The sequence below is a fragment of the Glandiceps talaboti genome, chromosome 19, assembly GCF_964340395.1.
Source record: "Glandiceps talaboti chromosome 19, keGlaTala1.1, whole genome shotgun sequence".
Classification (NCBI taxonomy): Eukaryota; Metazoa; Hemichordata; class Enteropneusta; family Spengelidae; genus Glandiceps; species Glandiceps talaboti.
Genome location: NC_135567.1, coordinates 19,859,577 through 19,882,805, shown reverse-complemented (window position 1 = coordinate 19,882,805; position 23,229 = coordinate 19,859,577). Strand labels below are relative to the sequence as shown.

Genomic DNA, 23,229 nt, shown 5'->3' with positions numbered 1-23,229 from the left:
AGGAGAGAACTATCGTAGAACAGAAAAAATGCATATCATGTTTACGAGAAGAAAATGCAAAACTAAAAAAGGAGAACGGAATGTTAAAACCCACGTGAGACGTTAAGGGGTTTGTTTCTTTCCGAATTTTGTTATTATAAACAAAATTGTGCTCATTTTTTTTTGAAAGGATGTAAAATTTTGACAGTTTTTTTCCAAATCGTACAGCCGGTGATCATATTTATGGTGTGCTGAGTGGGACGGTCGTGGTCCCCTGAAATATGCTAATTAGTTGTGTTTGTTTATTTTAAGATAAAAGAACTCGTTGGTCGAGTGTACGTACGTGTGTAGCATAACGTGAACGATACATTGTCTGTCCCCAACAACTTGTACGAATTTCAACATCAAAATCTCGACATTTCATTTTATTCAGGGGTCAAAGAAGTCAGTTGTGATACTCTGCATAACAAAAAAGAATTCAAGAAAATGCAAAAATACAAAAATGAATTATTTTGTAAGTTAAGAATTATGGGAAAATTGTTGTTCATATGCAACGCAAAAAATCAAGAAACTCGATTTGTATTTTTAATATGGCTGACACAACTCTGCCAAACTATTTAATAATGAACTTTGAAATGATATGCCGTGTTCACATCTGGCTTTTTTACCCAAAGTAACATTAAATTAAACTGCTACTTCCACAATATAGTGTCAGTGTTGCCAATATTATGTAATAAAATTATGGAATATCATTGCCTAGACGAAGTATGGCAATTTGTTATGAATTATTGAGGTCAAAGGTCAAAATCATGACTCTTAAGCACTCTTGGGGCCCTACTGTTTACACAGGAAATCTATGGGGGGGGGGGGTTACCACAGTCTGTCCTGGGGACTCTTGTGACTGGATTTCATTGGGGGGGGGGGGGGGTCCGAGTATATATGTGAAGCACTTTATCATGTGTATATATAAATGGGAGGGGGGGGGGACAGTTCATTGTGTATGTGTACCATATGTTGGCCACAAAACTAAATTATTCCTGACTGTCTGGCCACACCAATCTGATAGCCAGCCTTAAGTGTTCACTCTATTGTAAGCCTTGAAAAAGAAGTTTGTGAATGAAATATGCCATTCAAAAGTATATGAGTAAGCCGAACCCGCTTGTAACTCTTTGTCCTCCCTGAAAAAAGGTAAGAGCCACTGTGTCCCCTAGGCTATTGTCACATTATTTATAAATATGCAGGCCTCAACAGTCCAACACTTCTCTCCTTTCTAGGTTTCCCCATAACATTATAGCCATGTTTAAATATATGTATTATGAACTATACTGAGGCCTAAAAAAATAATTGTTTGGTTCCGGTTACCCGACCCCACCCAGCTTTTCAATGCCGACCCTAAACTATAATGTGTTTGAGAAAAAAATGATAAAAATGATAAAATTGTGAAGTCTTGCAAGAAATAGTGGATGTGGAAACTGACATCAACTTAAAAAGACAATATAAAACTATTCTTCCAATCTGTAATGGTTGTACATCTGATAGGAAGAAACCAATAACACAGAGACCATTTGCAAAACAATGGAAAACCTGAACTAGACACTCACACAGAGAAAAAAAATCTGTGTACCCCACCTATTCTAAAATTGAGCGTAACTGGAATCGCACAATTTTTTTTCGTTAGGTCTTATCAGAAATTGTTTATGATATTAAAAGTAGGAGTATGTTATTACAGTTCCAATGAGAATGTAAAAACTGCTGCCTAATTATATTTGTAACAAAAACATGAGATGTAAAAACTGCTGCCAAATTGAAACTCTAGTCTATCTTGTTTGGTATTAATGGCTGTTGAACAGTTGAAAGATTGGGGAAAAAATTGAAACTCTCTAGTCTCTGGTTTGATAGTAATTTCTGTACTACAGCTGTTGAAGAAAGATTGGGGGAAAAATTGAAACTCTCTAGTCTGGTTTGGTAGTAATTTCTGTTATACAGTTGTTGAAGAAAGATTGGGGGAAAAATTGAAACTCTCTAGTCTCTGGTTTGATAGTAATTTCTGTACTACAGTTGAAGAAAGATTGGGGAAAAAATCCTAAGATAACAAATTGCATAATTTATGTGTTGTGATTTCTTCATGAGTATTAGTCAACACATCTACCATCCAGTGATATTTCTGAATGCCCTCTAGCTTTGTGGTTAATCTCAGCTGGAACCCCCATGCCACTGGAAAGATTGATGGATATAAAAACTATATATGCTATGTCATATACAGTGTGCCCTCCAATGATAGCCAACTTTTGTTGCTGCAGGTCAGAAATTCAGAAATTGTGTGCGTCAGTGGCATGTCAAATTGGCTTAGAGGGCACACTCGCCACATAGTAAGAGATAGGGGAACACCAAATTTTGGTGCATCACTAGAAATTGTGTGCATCAGTGGTACGTCAGATTGGCTCAGAGGGTACACTCACCACATAGTAGGAGATAGGAGAACACCAAATTTTGGTGCATCACTAGAAATTGTGTGCATCAGTGGTACGTCAGATTGGCTCAGAGGGCACACTCACCACATAGTAAGAGATAGGGGAACATCAAATGTTGGTGTGTCACTAGAAATTGTGTACATCAGTGGCACATCAAATTGGCTTAGAGGGTACACTGGTCATACAGTCCCAAACTAAATGCTGTCACAGGTTCTCCTTACTGTAGAGAAAGCATGGTGCTAACATTTCTTGCCACCCAGCCAGGCCACCTCTCGACAGGTTTCTGTCATACTGTGTTCTCCCCACTGTAGAGTACTATTAACACATTCCTTGCCACTAGACCATTTTATGTGGCAGGTTTCAGTCACTGTTCTCCACATTTGCACTGCAAAGAAAGCACAGTACCACCACCATCCTTGTCATCCAGACCATTCTCGCAAACCAGAGCTGTTATTTCTTCTGTGACACTGTGATGGTGTCGTAAAAGAGGCTGTGGTTTACGACGATGTGCCTGACAGGTGTCTGCCATGATCCACTATAAAAGCATAGGTCTAACAGCTTTCTTGTCACCTAGGGGAGGCCATTATGCCTGACAGGTTTCTACCGTGCTTCAAAAGTACAGTGTGCTACCATCCTTGATTTTGGTTAAGGTTTAGAGCTTTAGTAATCTTTGAATGACAAAATCATAGTAATACTTTCACATGAAGAGAAATGACTAATCCTCAATATACATGTGTGTATGTGTTCAAATAAACATGTCAGAGTTTGTTCCAGTCTTGAAGACATGCATATTTATATGGTGATCGTCATTATGCGATTGGGTAACAGAAAGGGGGAATATCATAAAACTGGTATAGTTTCCAATTCATTTTACTACAGTTTTGGTGGGAATCCTGGTAAAATGTGTGGGAAACTTGGGTAGATTTTACCTCCATACTACCCTAACAAAAAAACTGTGATCAATTTGTAAATGACTTATTGATACGTAGATTATTATGCAAATTAAGGCAGAATACTGCTTCAGACAGTGAGATTCACTATCTGTGTAAACTGCCTTGATGTCCATATGTAAACACTAACTTCATTTCTTGTTGACTATTACCAGTCTACATGGCATTGATGATAGTATATACACTGCCTTGATGTCCATATGTAAACATTGTAACAGTGAAATCCATCTATTAGCTGTTACCTGTCTACTAGTTTTTGATGTTACATCAAACCTGTGTACAGTGTACAGACACTGTACACAGGCTTGATGTCCATGTGTAAACATTGTATAACAGTTCAATTCTTGAGTTAGCTGTATTCATACACATAAATATAAGTAGGTCAGAAAAAAAAAACATTATTACAAAAAACATCAATCTAGTTATTACAGGATGCATCAACATATTCCACTTAATTGCAGTTGTTGTGTATTATCACACATACCTTTTACAAGTATAAAATAATTCTTTATTTGCACAGTGACAAAAAAAAGAAGAAAGAAAAAACCTAAAAAGGGACCACTGTGTCAACAAGATTTGTTAATTGGTTAAACAAATTCTGAATACAGTGTAAAAGGTTAAAGGTTAAATTGATACTGAGGAGAGGTCATAGGTCAAATTGTTGTTGCACCAATGCCATGCCCAACTCGTGACAAAAACAAGAACAATTTCTGGATAATTTACAGTAAAGGAATGTTTTCACTCGTGTGACTCAGTCATTGATAAAATACTACAGTCAAGTTATTCATGTCTGGCCTACTTCCTTGGCGGCGGTGTACGTGTAGATAGTTGGAAGAAAAATGGCCTGATTATCACTATGTATACATTTAATGTATTGTAAACTGTTTCAGATAAAATTAATTGAATTACAATTGTATAATAAAAGAATTTTGAGTTGGAGTAACTAGGTACTAATGATCCAAAGGGTGGTGGGTGGGGTCTGTGTGTGGATGGGGGTGGGGGGGGGGTAGTACCTCTGGAGGTGTGCCCATCCTGAGATCCAATTTTAGATATAGTCTGTTTATGGCACTGTGAATTAACTAGATAATAATACATCATTAGCTGGTCATACCTCCAATGATGTATCTCAACAGCACTGCAAACAGGAGAATATGTACAGGCTATAGGGCTAGGAGGTACAACCTGCTAACGGTATATCTCAACGGTTTCTACCTATGATCTCTGATCATATGCAAACTTTGGAAAAAAATTTTGTATCCCTGACATCACTGTGATGAAAATAAATCAATCAGAGATGAAGTCACATATATATTAGTGACCTTTGACCTTGTATGTTTGATGTCAAACCTGGGTTTGGGTCACAATGTCAAGTGAAAAACAAGTTTGACCTTTGACCTGGATTCAAGGTTTGACTGCATCATGTCAGAACATGTAGAATGGCCTTTATTCAGATTTCTAAGTTTGTGATTTTTTTATGCAGGTAAGAGGGAAACTGAGCAGAAAACATTGCAGTTTTGATTTGGTATTGAAAGTACACAAGTTGAGTTGATGTTAAAATTGACTGACCCCTTGATAAAGCTATTTCATTGACGTATGTCTTCAATGACATTAAAAGTACTATATTTCAATCCTAGGTTAACATATGCATACATACACATACACACATATACATACATATACATACATACATACATACATACATACATACATACACACACATACATACATACATACATACATACACACATACATACATACATACATACACACATATACATACATATACATACATACATACATACATACATACATACACACACATACATACATACATACATACACACATACATACATACACACATACATACATACATACATACATACATACACACACATACATACATACATACATACACACACATACATATATACATACATACATACATACATACATACATACATACATCCATCCATCCATTCATCCATCCATCCATCCATCCATACATGTACATACATTCATGATAACACACACATACACACACTTCAAATTACATGTTCATGTATATATATTTTTTACATCTCTTGTGTATGCATACATACACATTTATAACGCACAAGATGGACTTGTCTCAAAAAATGTAGATTAACAGGCTAAAAACGAAAGTCATGGTCTTTCTTCTGTCTGCCACGTGGGGGCGCTACTGCAATCGTGACTAAAAAATTCTGTAAATTTATTATTTAGGGCAACTCGTTTTTTTTTATCACAAAACATTACATGGAAAAAAATCAAATACAAGAGTGTTCATTGGAGGCAAATTTAAATTTTATCATTTTTATTTCACGTTTTGATCTGCAAGCAGTCAATCATTGATCATTACGTTACCATGGTAATGCATATCAGAGAACACCTAAAAGGGTTACCATGAATGATTAATCTATTACCATGGCAACAAAATATTATAGAATTACAATAGTAGACTATTCTGAATTACTACGATGTTTCGTTACCATAGAAATAAACATTACATAATTTCAACTATTTTCGTTTGATTTATGCACCACTATTTCTAAGAAAATCATAATTTTTCAACATTAAAATTGTTTGTGTTTCAAAGTGTTACCATGGTACAATGCATAAATCATAATTGAAATGATTTCAGATTTTCTATGTGTATTTCTGATAGATGTGTTACCATGGTTATGACAGATAAAACAATTCAAATTTGGTGTAATTTTTGACAATAAATCCGAACGATAACCTGATTTTCTTCAGACAGACACATGGTAATTGTTATGCAAATTATGCATATAAATCAACCAATCACTGTTTATTACAAGTATTATTTATGCAAAAATATGCATATATGAAAGAATAACTTTATTTCGATCAATTTTATGCAAATTATGCATATCAATCAACCAATCATTATTCACAATGTTATGCAAATTAAACATATAAATCAGCCAATCAAGGCTTAGTACAGATATATATGCATTCTTATGTAAATTATGCAATCCTTATATGGTATGATCTAGTCCCACATGGTCATCTAAAGTAGACTCACTATGAAACTATTGGTTTGGGTAAAAAAAAATGAAACTTTGAAAACAAAGTATATTTTAAAAGGTTTTTATAACATTGCATGATTAAAGATATATTATATTGAAGTCCTAGGTAGCAAATAAAAAAAAAACATCAAACAGGGTAAATGTAAACATAACAAAATCACAAGGCCTAAACTCCTTACTATTTAATGTTGGTTTCTGTTTTAGCATTGTCCTAAAGTATTTGATGTCAAACTCTACTTAATAAATTACTTCATCTCTCTAATACTACAATTATTTCATTGTATTGGTTTTTTTTTATGTTCTGTAGAAGAAACTGTATTTTTTCTGTGAGGGATAGTAAGATTATTGTAACGCAAGTATTCTATCTAGTTTTAAATTTTCACTTTTGCTTTCATTTTGAATTTTATCAACGATGCTAATTTTAATCCAATCACTAAAAAAAATTGTCAAATAAGAATTCTTAAAAGACAGAGCTATAATCGAATTTCCTGATTAATTACAGTAAATTCAATTCCTGTAACCATAGCGACAACATTTACAATCACTACAGCAACACCACCTGCTACAAAAGACCCATTGATTGCTGTCACTATGGTATCACTGATTATTGTTGCTATGGCAATTTTACTTGTAACTATAGCAATGTAACTTGATATCAGTAATATTGTTTGCTTGTTTGTAATTTGTTATCTAGAGATGTCGGCCATATTGTTTGCTTGTTTGTAACTTGTTATCTATAAATGTCGGCCATATTGTTTGCTTGTTTGTAACTTGTTATCTATAAATGTCAGCCATATTGTTTGCTTGTTTGTAATTTATTGTCTAGGGTAAGGATAGCCAGGTTGAGGGGGATACTGTGGTTGGCCATATGCTGGCTGAGTAGGATAAGGTGGTTGTTGTTGTTGTTGTTGTTGTTGATGATGATGTGGTGGGGGGTACGTCGCATATGGATTATAACCGGTTGGCATTGGCGGAGGCGTATAGCCCTGGTACGCTGGATATGGGGAGTAGGTCGGTGCATACGCTGGAGGGGCAGATGCTCCTGCTGCCTGTGGTGGCGCTGCAGTCTGTGGTTGCACTGTAGTCTGTGGTGGTGGAGGCCGTGGTGGAGGTTGACGACTTGTACCTGAAATAAATATCATAATAGAATCATTAGTTTATCTGTCAGTTGATGGGCTGCAGTAGACATGTGATATCATTGTCAGGTAATGTTAGCATCAATTGGATGGGTGACTATTCACTGACTATGAGTCACATGCACACACATACACAGACACACATACACACAGACACACATACACATACAGACACATACACAGGCAGACACATACATAGATACACAGACACAGATACACAGACACACACACAGGAAGACACAGACTCACACATACACATACATACATACGTATGTACGTACGTACATACATACACACACAAGTAGACACAGACACACACAGATATACAAATGTGCAGACGCACATACACATACACACATATCCAAGCTGTAGCCTTTTTAACACATACAGACACACATTCATGATATAAACACACAATTCATTGCATAGATAACAAAGTGTAGATTCATAACTAATTAAGCCACAGTGATGTGGAGCTGTAGGCATTGCACCTGTAAGTCAGTTTACATATACATACACTGAAACATCTACACATGTACAAACGCACACACACACACACACACACACACACACACATACATACACACGCGCACACATATACCCATACATACACACGTACACATACATTCATACATACATACATACATACATACATACATACATACATACATACATACACACATACACACACATACACATACACATACACACAGACACACAGATCTAATGTAGAATCAGTCACAATTCAGAATCAAGATTTAGAAACATTTCTTGTGATGTGCTCATAATGCTGCAGGTGTACGTGTAGGTCCTGTAGGTCTGTTTACATGTCTTCAAAACTGACAGACACAGATAGAGAGACACATACACACACTGATACACACAGAGACACACATACACAGACAGACAGACACACTATTACCTTGACCACCATGATGTGCTGGTGCTGCAGGTGTAGGTCCTGTAGGTCTATTTACAATGTTTTGTTGTAGATCTTTCATTAACTCCTCTTTCTCTGTTTTCCTAGCAAATACTAAGTCTGCCACTTTACTTTGAAATCTTAACAACAGTGGAGTCAGATCATTGTAGAACTGAAACCAAATCAAATCAAATTAGGTCAGCTGATCATCCAACAACCAATCATAATAGGCCTTTCCAAAATTTGCCAAATGGTGGCGCTCTACTTCCTGTCTGTGCGTACCTTGGGGGTATACATGGTATAGGTTACTTGGTTAATCATAGAGCACTGCTGCTTTCCTTGATGTCTGAACATTATGAAAATATCCCTGATTTACACTTCTACAGAATACTAAGGGACAAAGCTCTTAAGAAACGGTACTATGAGGTGATGATACCCCCAATCTGAGCGAGGGCGCTGTATTCTCAATTTCCTGTTTGCAGTCTGGAATGGCCTATTCATCTGTACAGATATAAAATCAAATTTGATCAAGAGATCATCAAATCAAATCTGATCAAGAGATCATCTCACAGCAAATCACAACTGATCTGCAGAGATATCAAATCAAATCAAATCAGTCAATCACAATAGAGACGTAGAGACATTAGCCCCATCTACACGTATGTTGTCCTACCTGAGGCAGTCCCCAAGTCCTACCTGAGGTAGGATAGATTTGTGTCTACACGTATGTAGGAAGGTTACAGCGTAGATGTCACGCGTTCCGTCCTGACAGTACATAGGATGAAGTCAGGAGGGTTTCAGGAAACCTCTCGAAGGTATCCTAAGTCAGGACAGTTTCAGGATGTGTTTGTGTCTACACGGGCTTCAAACTATCCTAAATCCTACCTCAGGTAGGATTTTTAGTGCCGTCTAGATGGGGCTATTCATTTCAAATCAAATCAAATCAAGTACACATTTCTTCTACCTTAGACCCTTCTCTCAGATTAGCCTGTAACTCCATATACGCATCATGTCCACCGGCTAATTTACGTAATATTTGTTCTCTCTCTGTGGCTCCTTTATTTGTAGCCTTCTCCTGACAGAATTGCATGTTTGCCCTCTGTAAATATACAAAATATCATTAGAATAATGTTCACTGATACACAACCAAATCACTCTTTTTAATATCTACATTTTGGCAATGTGATAGATGACAAACTATTATGGTAGTTACTGTTCACCACTAGAGGGCACTGTGGTGAATAAATTATGCCATGTCAGATATAACTGACCCCCACCCACCCTCCACCCCATCCCCTCCAGCCATCATGTCTGGGAACAATAGTTTTAGTTTGCTTATGTACCAGGTTGTTGATAGTTATCATGCCAGAGTTCTACCAGCTTGTTCAAGGTGATTTCAAAAACAGTCATACCAAATTGTCGAAACTGATCTTACCACTGTAATATAACCTTATTGAAACTAATGTTGCCATAGTAATACTTTACCTCTACATTTGCTAGTAATGTATCTTGACTCTCCAGACTGCTATTAACTTGGTCTATCAGTGCACCATATGCCTCATCAAGTTGTTGACCAGACATATTTTCTTCATCTATTGCACCGTCAGCTACAAGTGCTGCCAAGAACTTAGTTTCTAGAAACCAGGGAGACAAAAAAGTGAAAATTAAGTTTGTATGTTTACAAAATGAAATTCCTTGAAAAAAACCTACTAAGGTATGAACTTAGGTTCATAATTTTGACCGCTTTTTTGCAGACATGTTTTAAAATCACAAATAGACATTTACAAAGAAATAGTTCCGACGAGGAGTTTTTTAAATTTAATTTGATTCTCACTAACTTTATCAATTTTGATATACTATAACTTAATAACTTTTTTATTAAATTTATTCTTCCATGTACTCTGTTCCATAACTTAGGGATCTCAGCTGTGGTATCCTTAAGTTACTATTCATTAACAGATTGTTGTCAACTGTGGTTTCCTTAAGTTTCTGTTCATTAACATTGTTGTCAACTGTGGTATCCTTAAGTTACTGTTCATTAACAGATTGTTGTCAACTGTGGTATCCTTAAGTTAATGTTCATTAACTAACTCATATTACCGCTTATTCACTTTGGAATCCTTAAGTTACTGTTCATTAACTTACTCATATCAACTGTGGTATCCTTAAGTTCCTGTTCAATGACATCTCTTTCAGCTTTGATAGTCTGTACTTGTTCCATAAGTTTGGTGAGTTCATTTACTGCAGCACTGCCTTGGGCTGTGGCTGTAGGACCAGCTGTTGGGAGAGCCTTGGCCAAGTCCCTCTAGTGTAACAGAAAATGCAATAGTAAGTACCCCTAGGTCACTGATAATTGAGTTCATTTACTGCAGCACTACCTTGTGCTGTGGTTGTTGGACCAGCTATTGTAATAGCCTTGGCTAAGTCTCCCTAGTGTAACATAAATAAACCAATAAGTACCCCCAGATTACTGATAATTTAGTTTATTCACTGCAGTATTGTCTAGCATTTAGGCTGTAGGACCCCTTAACTTTCATTAAAAGAGTAAATATTACTTCTGATTTGCTGAGTAGTACTATAGCCTCCCTAAGAATCTCAAATTTATCTTTAATGATACGATCTGCCCGAATTGCAGTCTATGATTTCTTTGTATTTGGACGCCTCTGCTGTAGGACCCCTTAAGTTTCATTAAATGAGTAAATTTTACTTACTTCTGATTTGCTGAGTAGTATTATAGCATCCCTATGAGTCTCAAATTTATCTTTAACGACATGATCCGCCTGAATCGCGTTGTCAATAATTCCTTTGTATTTGGCCGCCTCTGCACGTAGCGGTTCCGTCAACTTAGCCGACTCTAGACGTGTCCATCTTTCTTTGAACTGTTCTCTCATTTGATCGTCTGATTTCTGTTCTTCGTCCATCATTCGTACAGCCTGTCATATAATAATTAAAATTATTAAAATATGATATCATAATTTTATTAAAGTGGATGAGGACTGGGTATTTATCTTAGATTTTTAATAATTAAAAAACAATTTTATCATAGTTTCCTACTTGAAAAATCAAAATATTTCATATAAAATTAATTTGACTAACAATAGGATTTATTCGTCTCGAAAAATAGTGCTAATGGCGTTGTAGCACATTTGTTCAAAAGGTATATACATCATCATTGGCTGTTGCCATGGGCTGTTGCTATGACTGTTGCCATGGGCTGTTGCTATGGGCTGTTGCTATGACTGTTGCCATGGGCTGTTGCTATGGGCTGTTGCTATGACTGTTGCTATGGGCTGTTGCCATGGGCTGTTGCTATGGGCTATTGTTGCATTAAATTTACATAACCATTGTTAGACATCATTAGTCTCCCTCATACGCATACGTTAGTAGCACAAGTTCAGTATGTGCATGCACTATGTTGACTATATTGTATGTTAAAGGTTATGTATTTGCACACAACTAGTATTTAAATAAAACATATTTCAGAAGGTTTTTTAGGAATATGACAACATACAATCTGCATCTGAATAGAGACTACTGCATTTAATACCTGTAAACTAATCCACCATATGGTGCTAGCTACAGGTTTCTACCACTAGAGGGCGCCATTGGCCTCCCGCTTAGATATTATAACCTACATTTTCCATATGTACCTGCTATTTTAATATTTAGCTATATTACCTATAAACTAATCCACCATATGGTGCTACAATCTACTGACACTAGAGGGTGCTATAACTATTTGTTTCCCTACCTCCTCTAGGATTTCTTTGTTTCTTGTCAGTGATTCTGGCATGTCACTCATGGATCTTTGCAGAGACTCCAGGCCACCTTGCTCCTGTAAAGTTCTAGCCTTTTCCAACACTGAGGGCGGTACAACATTGCCACCGATATCTTCTATAGCAGCTGGTAGATTCAGTGTTGTAAGCACACTGCAAGATAAATGCACAGATAAAGAACACAGTGACCACACATACAACAAATTCAAAAAGTCTTATTTTTCTTGAATTTTCTGACAAATTTCAAGTTGATTTTAGGCTAGGTTCATAAAAATAATCTTTATTGATCACATAATCTTTATTATACTTTCAAAAACAGACAGGGTAGATCTTAAATACCAGGTTTGAGTTCAGTCAATTGCAAGTGGTGGTTAAGTATACATTAGTAAGTAGACACTAGAGGGCGGTATACTAATTATATAAATGACATCATTAGATAGTTTATGTTATATCTAAATACCAGGTTTGAGTTCAGTCAATTACAAGTGATGGTTAAGTGTGCTTCAGTAAATACTATTTAAAATATGTAGTAAAGATTGAAAAGCGTCAACTCCCCTTTAACAGCTCAGAAGTGCTTTGAATGAAAATATCATAAATTACTTACCCATTCATAAATTGTGTCTTATCTCGTAGTCTACCAACTTCTCTATTCACAATTTCAGCTTTCCTATTATCAAACGCTGTCACAGCTTGGTGAACTGATAATGGTACCAGGTTCTCAAACAAATCTGGGGAAAAAATATAAATAAAAAAAAGTTATAAAATAATAATAATAATAATAATTTTTTATTTTATTTTTTACTTTCAGCCTTCAAATACTCCAATTCTAATCGATATCTCCCTTCTAGGTTGGCAGTCTTGTCCCTTTTTCTCTTCAACAAATTAATAATAATAACATTATTGACCACAATGGAAATAAGGACCACAATGGAAATAAGTTGTTAAAACTTTTTTTGTGTTAAAACTTTTTAAAAAAATTTTTGTGTTATCCTCGGCAAAGGTATTCTGTGCTGTATTTGATTGTTTGTGAAAGCTGTAGTATTATTTCCATTTTTGTTTTGTGGTTTCCTGAATATTTTTTGCCAAATCAAATCAAATCAAAGTAACCTTATTTCTGTTACCAGATATCAGTACAATACAATAAAGTATCAAGAAGAATACTTGTATTGACAAAAAAAAATAACGAAGTACTTTCACAATTTGAAAATCAACACAGCATATTGAAAAATAAACCTCTGTTGAATCTGAGCAATATAGACGCTATCTATTTTTCCAAATGAAAATAATTTCTACAGAGTCAAAACACTTTTTGGAAGCAAATCCTTAAGTTTTGTCGATGTTTGTCTTGTTGGCATTGTCAGGGGTATACTATAATTTATGGACTGTTAATTCCCTGGTCTAGTTCCAAACAGGACAGTGTATTACGCTTTTGCGTCTTTTTGTGTTGATTGCGACAGGGGTAAGTGTTATGTATCCAAATTAAAACAATCAACTCTCAGTACAACTGAGGACACAAGACTGTGGATGAATGGAACCTGTTACAACTGCCGACATCAGACCACAGACGAATGGAACCGCTTACAAAACAGGGAAAGTGACGAAACAAATTGGATTAATAACACTGGATGAGTAGAGATTTTGTTACACACCATGGTTTGATAAGAACTGCTTACGGTCTCTTAATGTGTACATGAAATGCCAGGGTAACTGGAAATTTGTTTGTGAACATGCAAACTATTCTTGTCAAATGATGGAATGTAATACAAGTCTCTGTACTTCCAGCATGTTATGCCAAGTGTTATTAATCCAATTCAGTTGTTTACTTTCCCTGTTTGTAACAGGTTTCGTTTGTCAATGCTTTGATGTCAGCAGTTGTAACAGGTTTTGTTTGTCAATGCTTTGATGTCAGCAGTTGTAACAGGTTTTGTTTGTCAATGCTTTGATGTCAGCAGTTGTAACAGGTTTCGTTTGTCAATGCTTTGATGTCAGCAGTTGTAACAGGTTTCGTTTGTCAATGCTTTGATGTCAGCAGTTGTAACAGGTTTCGTTTGTCAATGCTTTGATGTCAGCAGTTGTAACAGGTTTCGTTTGTCAATGCTTTGATGTCAGCAGTTGTAACAGGTTTCGTTTGTCAATGCTTTGATGTCAGCAGTTGTAACAGGTTTCGTTTGTCAATGCTTTGATGTCAGCAGTTGTAACAGGTTTCGTTTGTCAATGCTTTGATGTCAGCAGTTGTAACAGGTTTCGTTTGTCAATGCTTTGATGTCGGTAGCTATAAATGTACAAAACTGCTGTAAGTTTTTTTGAATCCTTCTTACCTGTAAACTTGGCACTCATTGGTGAACCCAATGGAAGAGCTTTTGCTATTGGTGCTTTTCCTATGGCCTGCAACCTATCACGATTGGGAATTTTCTCATGGTAAATGAAGTCATTGTCCTTCTTGGCATCGTCATAGTTACGTTTAATTTTAGCAGCGGTGTCTTTAAAATTGATTGACATGCCACCACGATTGTGAGCTGCTTCTACTAATTCACTGGCATGCTGTGGAGGTATATACAAATCATTTATAACAAGTCTTTATGTAGACACAGCACCCATATGTTTAATATTAGCTTGCTATGGAGATATGTACACATCATTTATAACAAGTCTTGTAGCTACATAGACACAGTACCCGTACTATGACACAATTCCATCACATTGATGTAAGTAAGTACAAGTGTGGCATACTCAAGGTATTTGCATTTGTACAGAGATGGAGGGTGGTATGTTACAAACTTCCAGGCACCTATGACCCCTTATTAGGTTCATGGTCTATACGGTCACATGTTCTGAATATTTGGGTGGGTGGGTGAGTGGGCGAGTGCCTGCCAGCCTGCTTGCTTACTGGATTGATTGATTGATTGACTGACTGACTAACTGGTTTGCTGGTTGGTTTACTGACTGTCTGACTGGCTGACTGACTGACTGACTGACTGACTGGCTGACTGACTGACTGACTGACTGACTGACTGACTGACTGACTGACTGACTGACTGACTGACTGACTGACTGGCTGGCTGGCTGGCTGGCTGGCTGGCTGGCTGACTGACTGACTGACTGGCTGACTGACTGACTGACTGACTGACCGGTTGGTTCATTGGTTTACTGACTGACTGACTAAGGGTTGATTGATTGATTGATTGATTGATTGATTGATTGATTGATTGATTGATTGATTGATTGATTGATTGATTGATTGATAGATACACATACCTGTAGTCTTGCCAATTCTTCACCAAAATTCTTAGCAGTTTTACAAACTAGAGATTGTTGGAATTCTGCTTCACCGTGAAAATATGGAGTTTTAGCCGCTAATACCGAATACAAATCTTTTGGAATCGTTTCACGGGCGTTGGCCTCTTGACTAAGTCTCATAGCACTGGCATAGTTGTCACTGGCTTGGTATGCAATCTTAGCAATAGTTGCACTCTTCATTTTGTCTGCATTGAGATAGGTTATTATCAAGTGAGGGCACTGTACTGAGAATAGGGAACTTGCAATCCAAACTGAGCATGCTCAGATGCAAAGGACTATGGGATTATCAATGGTTATCGTAATACCTAATCTGGAGCTACCGATAAAATAAACCTCCCACAATGGTCAGGGCAACAATGAATTGATCATTTGTGGTTACAAATAATGTAACAGTATTGTTTACAATACTAATTGATTCGTATTTATTTTCACTTATACATCCATAACTTTATTCATTGGTATGTCTGTGCATGGAAGTATAACTAAAAGTTAAAGTTATACTTCCATAGTCTGTGATTTTGTCTTTTTCAAAGACATGTCATGAACAATCTGTAACTCTATACATGGATGTACAATGTTCTGTACTAGTAACAACCTAACATCAGAGACTGGTTTTTCATCATCTACACAGATTTTTTTGCCATCTGTGATGGAGTAGTCTAAGATCAGGTTTTTTTTCGTCATCTGAGACTGGCAAACTGAGACGAGATGGCAATTTTTGCAACCTGCGATCATGGTCCCAGCACAGGGTAAAGGACAAATAATCAATTTTCGCGATTTTCCGGATTTCTAATATTATTTTCTGTGTATTTCAAATAAAGTTTTAAATATTGTTTCTTCTCACTGTTTTTTTCTTTCTATTTCCTACCTGATATCAATGTCTTATCTGAGTTTATCAGCTTTGCATTAATAATTAGCTTGCTAAAACAAACTCACTATTTGCCCAAATTAACACATTATGCCGTAAACATCTACTGATCCGACTAATGGTAGTACACGGACCTGTGGTCCCAGTTTAATGTTTTAGGTACCCTTACATACCACTAGAGGGCGATATACTAATATCAATATTTGTACACCATTTTGAAGTATTGATTTCAATAATTTGACACTAGAGGGCAGTATACTACTTACCCATAACTGCCTTTTTAAAGAATACTTCTTGAGCCTGTGCTAACATAATAGCTGATAGGCAGGCCAACATATCAGGCTCCATGTCAGGGGTCTTGAGATGTGGTACATACGAATAAATCTGATCTTTCAGATGTCCGTAAATACCAGCAGCCACCTAGTACGTTTAATAAATAATGATAATAATCTTTATTTATACTGGATAGTTCTTTAAGTATACAAACACTTGTCCCAAGTTATGAATACAATAGGATTATACCAAACATTACAGTAGTATAGGGGTGTATAGGTTGTAACTTACCTGGAAATGTTTGGCCAAGTGCCAAGTTATGAATACAATAGGATTATACCAAACATTACAGTAGTATAGGGGTGTATAGGTTGTAACATACCTGGAAATGTTTGGCTGCTTTTTTCAGACCATCATCACTCTCAAAGTTTTGAATACACGCTATCTGACTTTGCAATGCACCAATGGTAAATAAAACACAGGCCTTCTCAAATCCAGCAGATGACATACCTAGATAAACATATAAATATAAATTAAACATGGGTCAAACTGACTTAAACAATAAAATGCTTCAATTCAAGTAAACTGCACCACTCAGTATACACAGTCATTCATTCATACAAACACATGTCTGCCTGCCTGTCTGTCTGTGTCTGTCTGTCTGTCTGTCTGTCTGTCTGTCTGTCTGTCTGTATGTATGTATGTATGTATGTATGTATGTATGTATGTATGTACGTACGTTCGTACGTACAGACGAATGTACGAACAGACAGACATGAACGGATGGATGGATGGATGGCTGGCTGATTGGCAAATGTATGAGTGTGTGTGCATGTGTGTGTATGTGCATGTGCCTGACTGCATGTTGGATGGACAAAAAAACAGACAAACGGAATGATATGTAATTAAAATAGAAGACAAACTGTTTAATAATAAATTATGACTTACTCTGTTTCTTTGCTCCTCCAAAAAATGACCCTTTATCAAAGGCATCTTGCCAGGTGAAAGAAATACGAATCTGTAACAAAATATATATAAAACAGTAATTTTCATCGTTATGTCAATAAATCATGATGTTCCAAAAATTACCAATCCAAAAAAATAAATAAATAAATAACTTCTGAGTTTATGGCCTTCTAAGATAGGCTTAATAAAATAAACTGTGTGGTTCCAATTACGCTCAATTTTAGAATAGGTGGGGTAGGTAGATTTTTTTTTTATTTTATCATTTTTTTTTCATGTGTGAGTGTCTAGTTCAGGTTTTCCATTGTTTTCCAAATGGTCTCTGTGTTCTTTATTTCTTCCTATCAGATGTAAAGCCATTACAGATTGGAAGAATAGTTTTAGAGTGTCTTTTTGAGTTGATGTCAGTTTCCGTACCCATTATTTCTCATGAGACTTCATATTTTTTGCAATTTTTGCAATTTCCTTATTTATTCTCTCTCTCTCTCTCTCTCTCTCTCTCTCTCTCTCTCTCTCTCTCTCTCTCTCTCTCTCTCTCTCTCTCTCTCTCTCTCTCTCTCTCTCTCTCTCTCTCTCTCTCTCTCTCTCTCTCTCTCTCTCTCTCTCTCTCTCTCTCTCTCTCTCTCTCTCTCTCTCTCTCTCTCTCTCTCTCTCTCTCTCTCTCTCTCTCTCTCTCTCTCTCTCTCTCTCTCTCTCTCTCTCTCTCTCTCTCTCTCTCTCTCTCTCTCTCACACACACACACACACAAATGTCTCAAAAAAAGGTTTAGGGTCAGCAGTGAAAAACTAGGTCGGGTTGGGTAACCGGAACATAACAATTTTTTTTTTAGGCCTAAGGACTTAAATAATTGATTTTTTTTCTAAACTACAAAGTTACATGTCAGATATCATACTGTGTATCTATTCATCTTTTCCATCATTATTATGATGAAGAATACATTTCTGTTCTTGATTTTAGTTACCTAGCAACAGAAGTTTTGCTAGGTGTTGTTCCCATAGTAACACTGATGGTAATAACTTTATAATGATGTCATTTCACGTCTAGATCCATTGTACCAGTAAATACGTACTGGACTAGTCTATAGTAAATTATTGGAACTTTGTACTATACAAATACAAATACTAAACGATGATTATGTAGCTGTTTCAGATATGGCCAAATAAAAAAAGTTGTTTGGTTCCAGTTACCTGACCCCACCTAGTTTTCCAATGCCGACCCAAAACTTTTTTTTACATATTCAAGAAAAATAATAAAATCTGGAAAATCGTGAAGTCTCGCCAGAAATAGTGGATGTGGAAACTGACATCAACTTCAAAAGACAATATAAAACTATTCTTCCAATCTGTAATGGCTGTACATCTGATGGGAAGAAATAAATAACACAGAGACCGTATGGAAAATAACGGAAAACCTGAACTAGACACTCACACATGAAAAAAAATAAAATAAAATGAAATAAAAAATCTACCTACCCCACCTATTTTAAAATTGAATGTAATTGGAACCACACAATTTTTTATTTTATGTCTAACTTCTATAATCTTTCAATGTACATTTAGGGGATTTCCAGTGTTCAAATTATCTTGATTACAGGGTGATTATACCCTCAAAACAAAGGCACTGCTATCACCTATGGTGTAATTTATCACATGTAACAACAAGTTATAGTTTGTGTCTATCTTAGTTTGTCGACTTTGTCTAAGTGTGTTTTGTTGTGAAGTCGTATGTAGGAGTGTTTTGTTTTGAAGTTGATAAAAATCAAACCCACCTGATTCTCTGTAATTGGTAACTTAGCATCTATTGCCACCAACTGATCATAATATCTGAAATAATAATAATATACATTACTCAGATTTGAATACAACATAATTGGCACCATAAAACAGGCTACAATGGGAAGGCACTGTTCTACATAATCAAAGCCCCGTATAGCAATTTTCTGGGCACCCAAAAAGTACCTCATGGCATCATTAATGCACACCTGGCTGTTACGCTATATGTACTGATATCAGAGTTACTAGTAATGATTTGGTATGTTTCAGGAAGTACATACAATAATATGTGTAATTCATATGAACCCGGGCCAATAATTTTCCATATCACACCCCGGCACACTTTGCCCAAATATGGCAAGTGGCATGCTCATCGACATCCATTCACCCAGTGATTTGGCTTTGTTAATTTATTCACTATTTTTATGTTTTTATGAATAAAATAATATTACTTTATTTTACTTTATTTTATTACTTAACAACATGCTGTGGAAAGCATGGTATAGTAAACACAATACAATACAAGACAAAAATACAATACACATTACTTGTCTGCTGAGGATATCTTTCGAGATGTATTTAAAAGGAATTTGGCAAAAGGAAGTTTATCATCTGAACTGAGAATATACAAATATTTCTCTTGACTGTTTAAAATATTAAAATAAGCACATTTCAAAGACATCGAAGAAAATAAAACCTCTCTCATTTTCGTGTTGTGGGCAGTGAATAATAAAATGATATTCATTTTCAACCATTGAAGGGCAATTTCAGTGCCAATTTCTGTGATGATGTCATTCAAATTACGTTTCCGTGTCACTACATACGGTATATGACCTTTACGGCCTGGATATGGGTTTTGCAGACCTTGGTGGTACTGTGGAAAGGGCCTGACTTTAGGACCAGTAAGTATTACTACCAAGTGTATCCAATACATATAGTACATTGGGTATCAAGAGAACTCGGCTAATAAGAAAACTCAGCCAGTAATGAATATATTGTGTTTTACTACACATATAAACAAGCACAGTTTTGAAGGTAAGTCATATAATTTATTTTTCTTTTATGAGGTTAATTTGAATATATGTATACTCAGATTGTTTGGTTGATATAGCAAAATGCTGATGGAGACAAGACACAAGTCAAGCTGATCTGCGTGAAATCTGGAAAGACAGTTTCACCAAAAGTGACAAATTAAGACAGATTCTGGATATTTTCGATTAATACATAATTAATACAATTAAGGTATTACAGTTGGCCCAGTTCTCCGAGTTGGCCGACTTTGCAATTGGCCGATCGAGTTCCTACTGGCCGACTTGCAACTGGCCGAGTTCTCTTCAAGTGTATTCGTCCATTGTACTATGATTCACCGTCAGCCACACAGCACGAGAAAAATAAATAATGTAAAATTGTGATATCTCAGTATACGCTAGATTTCTGTAGCACATAAATCAGCCGAATATTTTTGCAAAGTATGAAAACATATTTTGAATTAAAAAATTCATTTATTTCCGAATGCCGAATTTTAGTAGAATTGGATACACTCGATCGGTTCCAGACAGTGTCATTTACGATTCGTGGTACGTAGCTAACTTGTACTGAGATGGGAAGCATGTTTTGTGTCAGTGGATCTTAGAAAATTTGGAGAACATCTAAATAACTGTGCCTTCCTTGATGTACTGAGCTTTGTAAGAATTACAAATTTAAGAATTAAACTGGATTTTAAAATCAACAAGCCATATAAAACAAGTAAGGTTACATTTCCTGGAATTCACCCGATTGAAGACAGTGACATCTCCCTTCCTCGACATGTCTACATTATGTAATTTATGGGCAAATAAGCAAATTCGTAGATATGCTAACACGCATTGTCTATAGAAATTGTCAATAATGTGATGAGCACTCTCTCCGAAGACAAAATTCTACTCATAACATACCGCGATCAGCGTTTCCAGTGGTAACTCCCAAGTTGATTGAAAACTTACCGACAAATTAACTCCAGCGCACTGTCGTGTTTATCGAGGGTTTTGCAGCACGCATTTGTCCGCAGTTTGTTGAGTTCTTTCACGGCTTGTCCATAGTCTTCCCCACCATCTCCAGTACCATAGGTGTTAGCGATAAATGTTTTTAACGGTTTAATTAAATCTACCTCAGTGCTGAATTTCTGTGGTACACTGACGAAAGTCGCCATTTTGATAGCGCTGTGTCAGACATCTATGACCCAGTGACGTCACGGTGAGTCCCAGTCACGCGGACGATGACGTCATGATATCGGGATCCGATCCCGGGAACTGGCATTCCAGACTAAACATGCTCAGACGCAATGGACTATGGGATTATCTGTGGTTATCGTAATACCTAGTCTGGAGCTACCAATAAAATAAACCTCCCACAATGATCAGGGTGCAAAATTATGGTAGCCCCATGACAAGAATTGCTAGTCTGTGGGCACAGGACTACTGTTAATTTTGAGCTCTGTACATACACTCATATATACATATATACATCCACACACATTGCGCACGCACACACACACACACACACACATACACACACATACACATACATACACACACACACACACTCACATACACACACACACACACACACACACATACACACACACACACACACACACACACACACACACAATTTTTAAATTACATGTACATGTATACATTTTTTTACCCCTCTGGCATATGCATACTACACACGTTACATTTACGATGCACAAGTAGATAACAGACTAAAAACGAAAGTCATGGTCTTTCTTCTATCTGCTGCATGAGGGCGCTAACTGCCATCGTGACTGAAAAAATCATCCTGCCAATTTATTTATATACATGTATAGGGCAACTCAGGTATGTGTGTATATACCATCTTTCCGCTTTCTTTCATAATTTCATCTACTTTTGTTTCACCTTAAAACATTACATGGAAAAAATCAAATACAAGATACTGTACAAGTTAGTGTTCTTTGGAGACAAGTTTAAATTTGATCATTTTTATTTTTATCTGTGGGGAAAGTCAATCATTGATCATTACGTTACCATGGTAATGTATAAACAACAACAAAAATATTTACCATACGGCTGATTAATCTATTACCATGGCAACAAAATATTATAGAATTACAATATTAGTCTATTCTGAGTTACTAAAATGTTTCGTTTCCATAGAAACAAATGTATATACATTACATATTTTCAACCATTTGGTTGATTTATGAACCATTATTTCTAACTGAGAAAACCATAAATCTGTCAACATTAACTTGTTTGTTTGAAAGTGCATTATGAATAAAGAAAACAAATAACAATAAATATTAACGACAAAAACAACAACAATAACAGCAAACAGTCGGAAATTACTCTACAAACTATAAGTCCACTCCACATACATGTACGTCGTGCTCATGCGTCCAGGGCTACGTTGACGTTGACTTGTATATTGAAGCCCGCCCCCTAGCGGTCGGTACTGGACGCCAGTACTACATCGACTATAGAATTGCATTACATGTACCAGTTTAATTAAAGTGTCATATCGTCAGTAGCTATCAAGTCTCCTTATCTGACTCGTCATACAACACAATATACATAAATGGAATATACACTAAAAATTACAAACGTAAGTAAGGGTAGGTGTAAATGCACTTGACTCCCGGGACTCGACTGACCAGAGAGGCGCGGCGCTTTTAGGTACGTAGGGGTTATGTTCACAGCATTTATAGAAACCGATCACGCTCATATATTTTCTCTA

General features: G+C 36.3%; 2 protein-coding genes across 2 annotated transcripts in view; one reads left to right on the top strand and one right to left on the bottom strand.

Annotated features, from left to right (window-relative positions):
• LOC144449927 (protein HEXIM1-like) overlaps positions 1-760 on the top strand; it is a 1,894-nt gene extending 1,134 nt beyond the window's left edge. Inside the window, exon 1 of the mRNA XM_078140478.1 lies at positions 1-760. This exon is cut by the window's left edge and continues 1,134 nt beyond it. Coding sequence (XP_077996604.1) covers positions 1-98 — 98 coding nt within the window. The 3' untranslated portion in view covers positions 99-760.
• Positions 761-5,481: 4,721 nt separating this feature from the next.
• LOC144450171 (programmed cell death 6-interacting protein-like) lies at positions 5,482-21,684 on the bottom strand. Its single transcript, XM_078140746.1, has 15 exons — positions 21,456-21,684; positions 19,470-19,524; positions 17,687-17,756; positions 17,121-17,248; positions 16,732-16,885; positions 15,556-15,782; positions 14,619-14,841; positions 12,905-13,028; positions 12,276-12,453; positions 11,236-11,457; positions 10,670-10,829; positions 10,010-10,158; positions 9,489-9,623; positions 8,528-8,696; positions 5,482-7,595 (listed from the first exon to the last, which is right to left on the bottom strand). Exons 1-15 carry the CDS (start codon positions 21,659-21,661, stop codon positions 7,285-7,287), a joined length of 2,511 nt encoding a protein of 836 aa, XP_077996872.1. The 5' UTR covers positions 21,662-21,684; the 3' UTR covers positions 5,482-7,284.
• Between the last annotated feature and the right edge of the window lie 1,545 nt (positions 21,685-23,229).

Excerpts from the sequence above, each read along its gene's own strand:
- LOC144450171 (XM_078140746.1), bottom strand. The coding sequence starts at position 21,661 with ATGGCGACTTTCGTCAGTGTACCACAGAAATTCAGCACTGAGGTAGAT. Across the intron at positions 11,458-12,275 it reads ACAAAGAAATCCTAGAGGAG|GCTGTACGAATGATGGACGA; the intron begins GTAGGGAAACAA and ends ATTATATGACAG. Across the intron at positions 10,830-11,235 it reads TACTACTCAGCAAATCAGAA|AGGGACTTGGCCAAGGCTCT; the intron begins GTAAGTAAAATT and ends CTGTTACACTAG.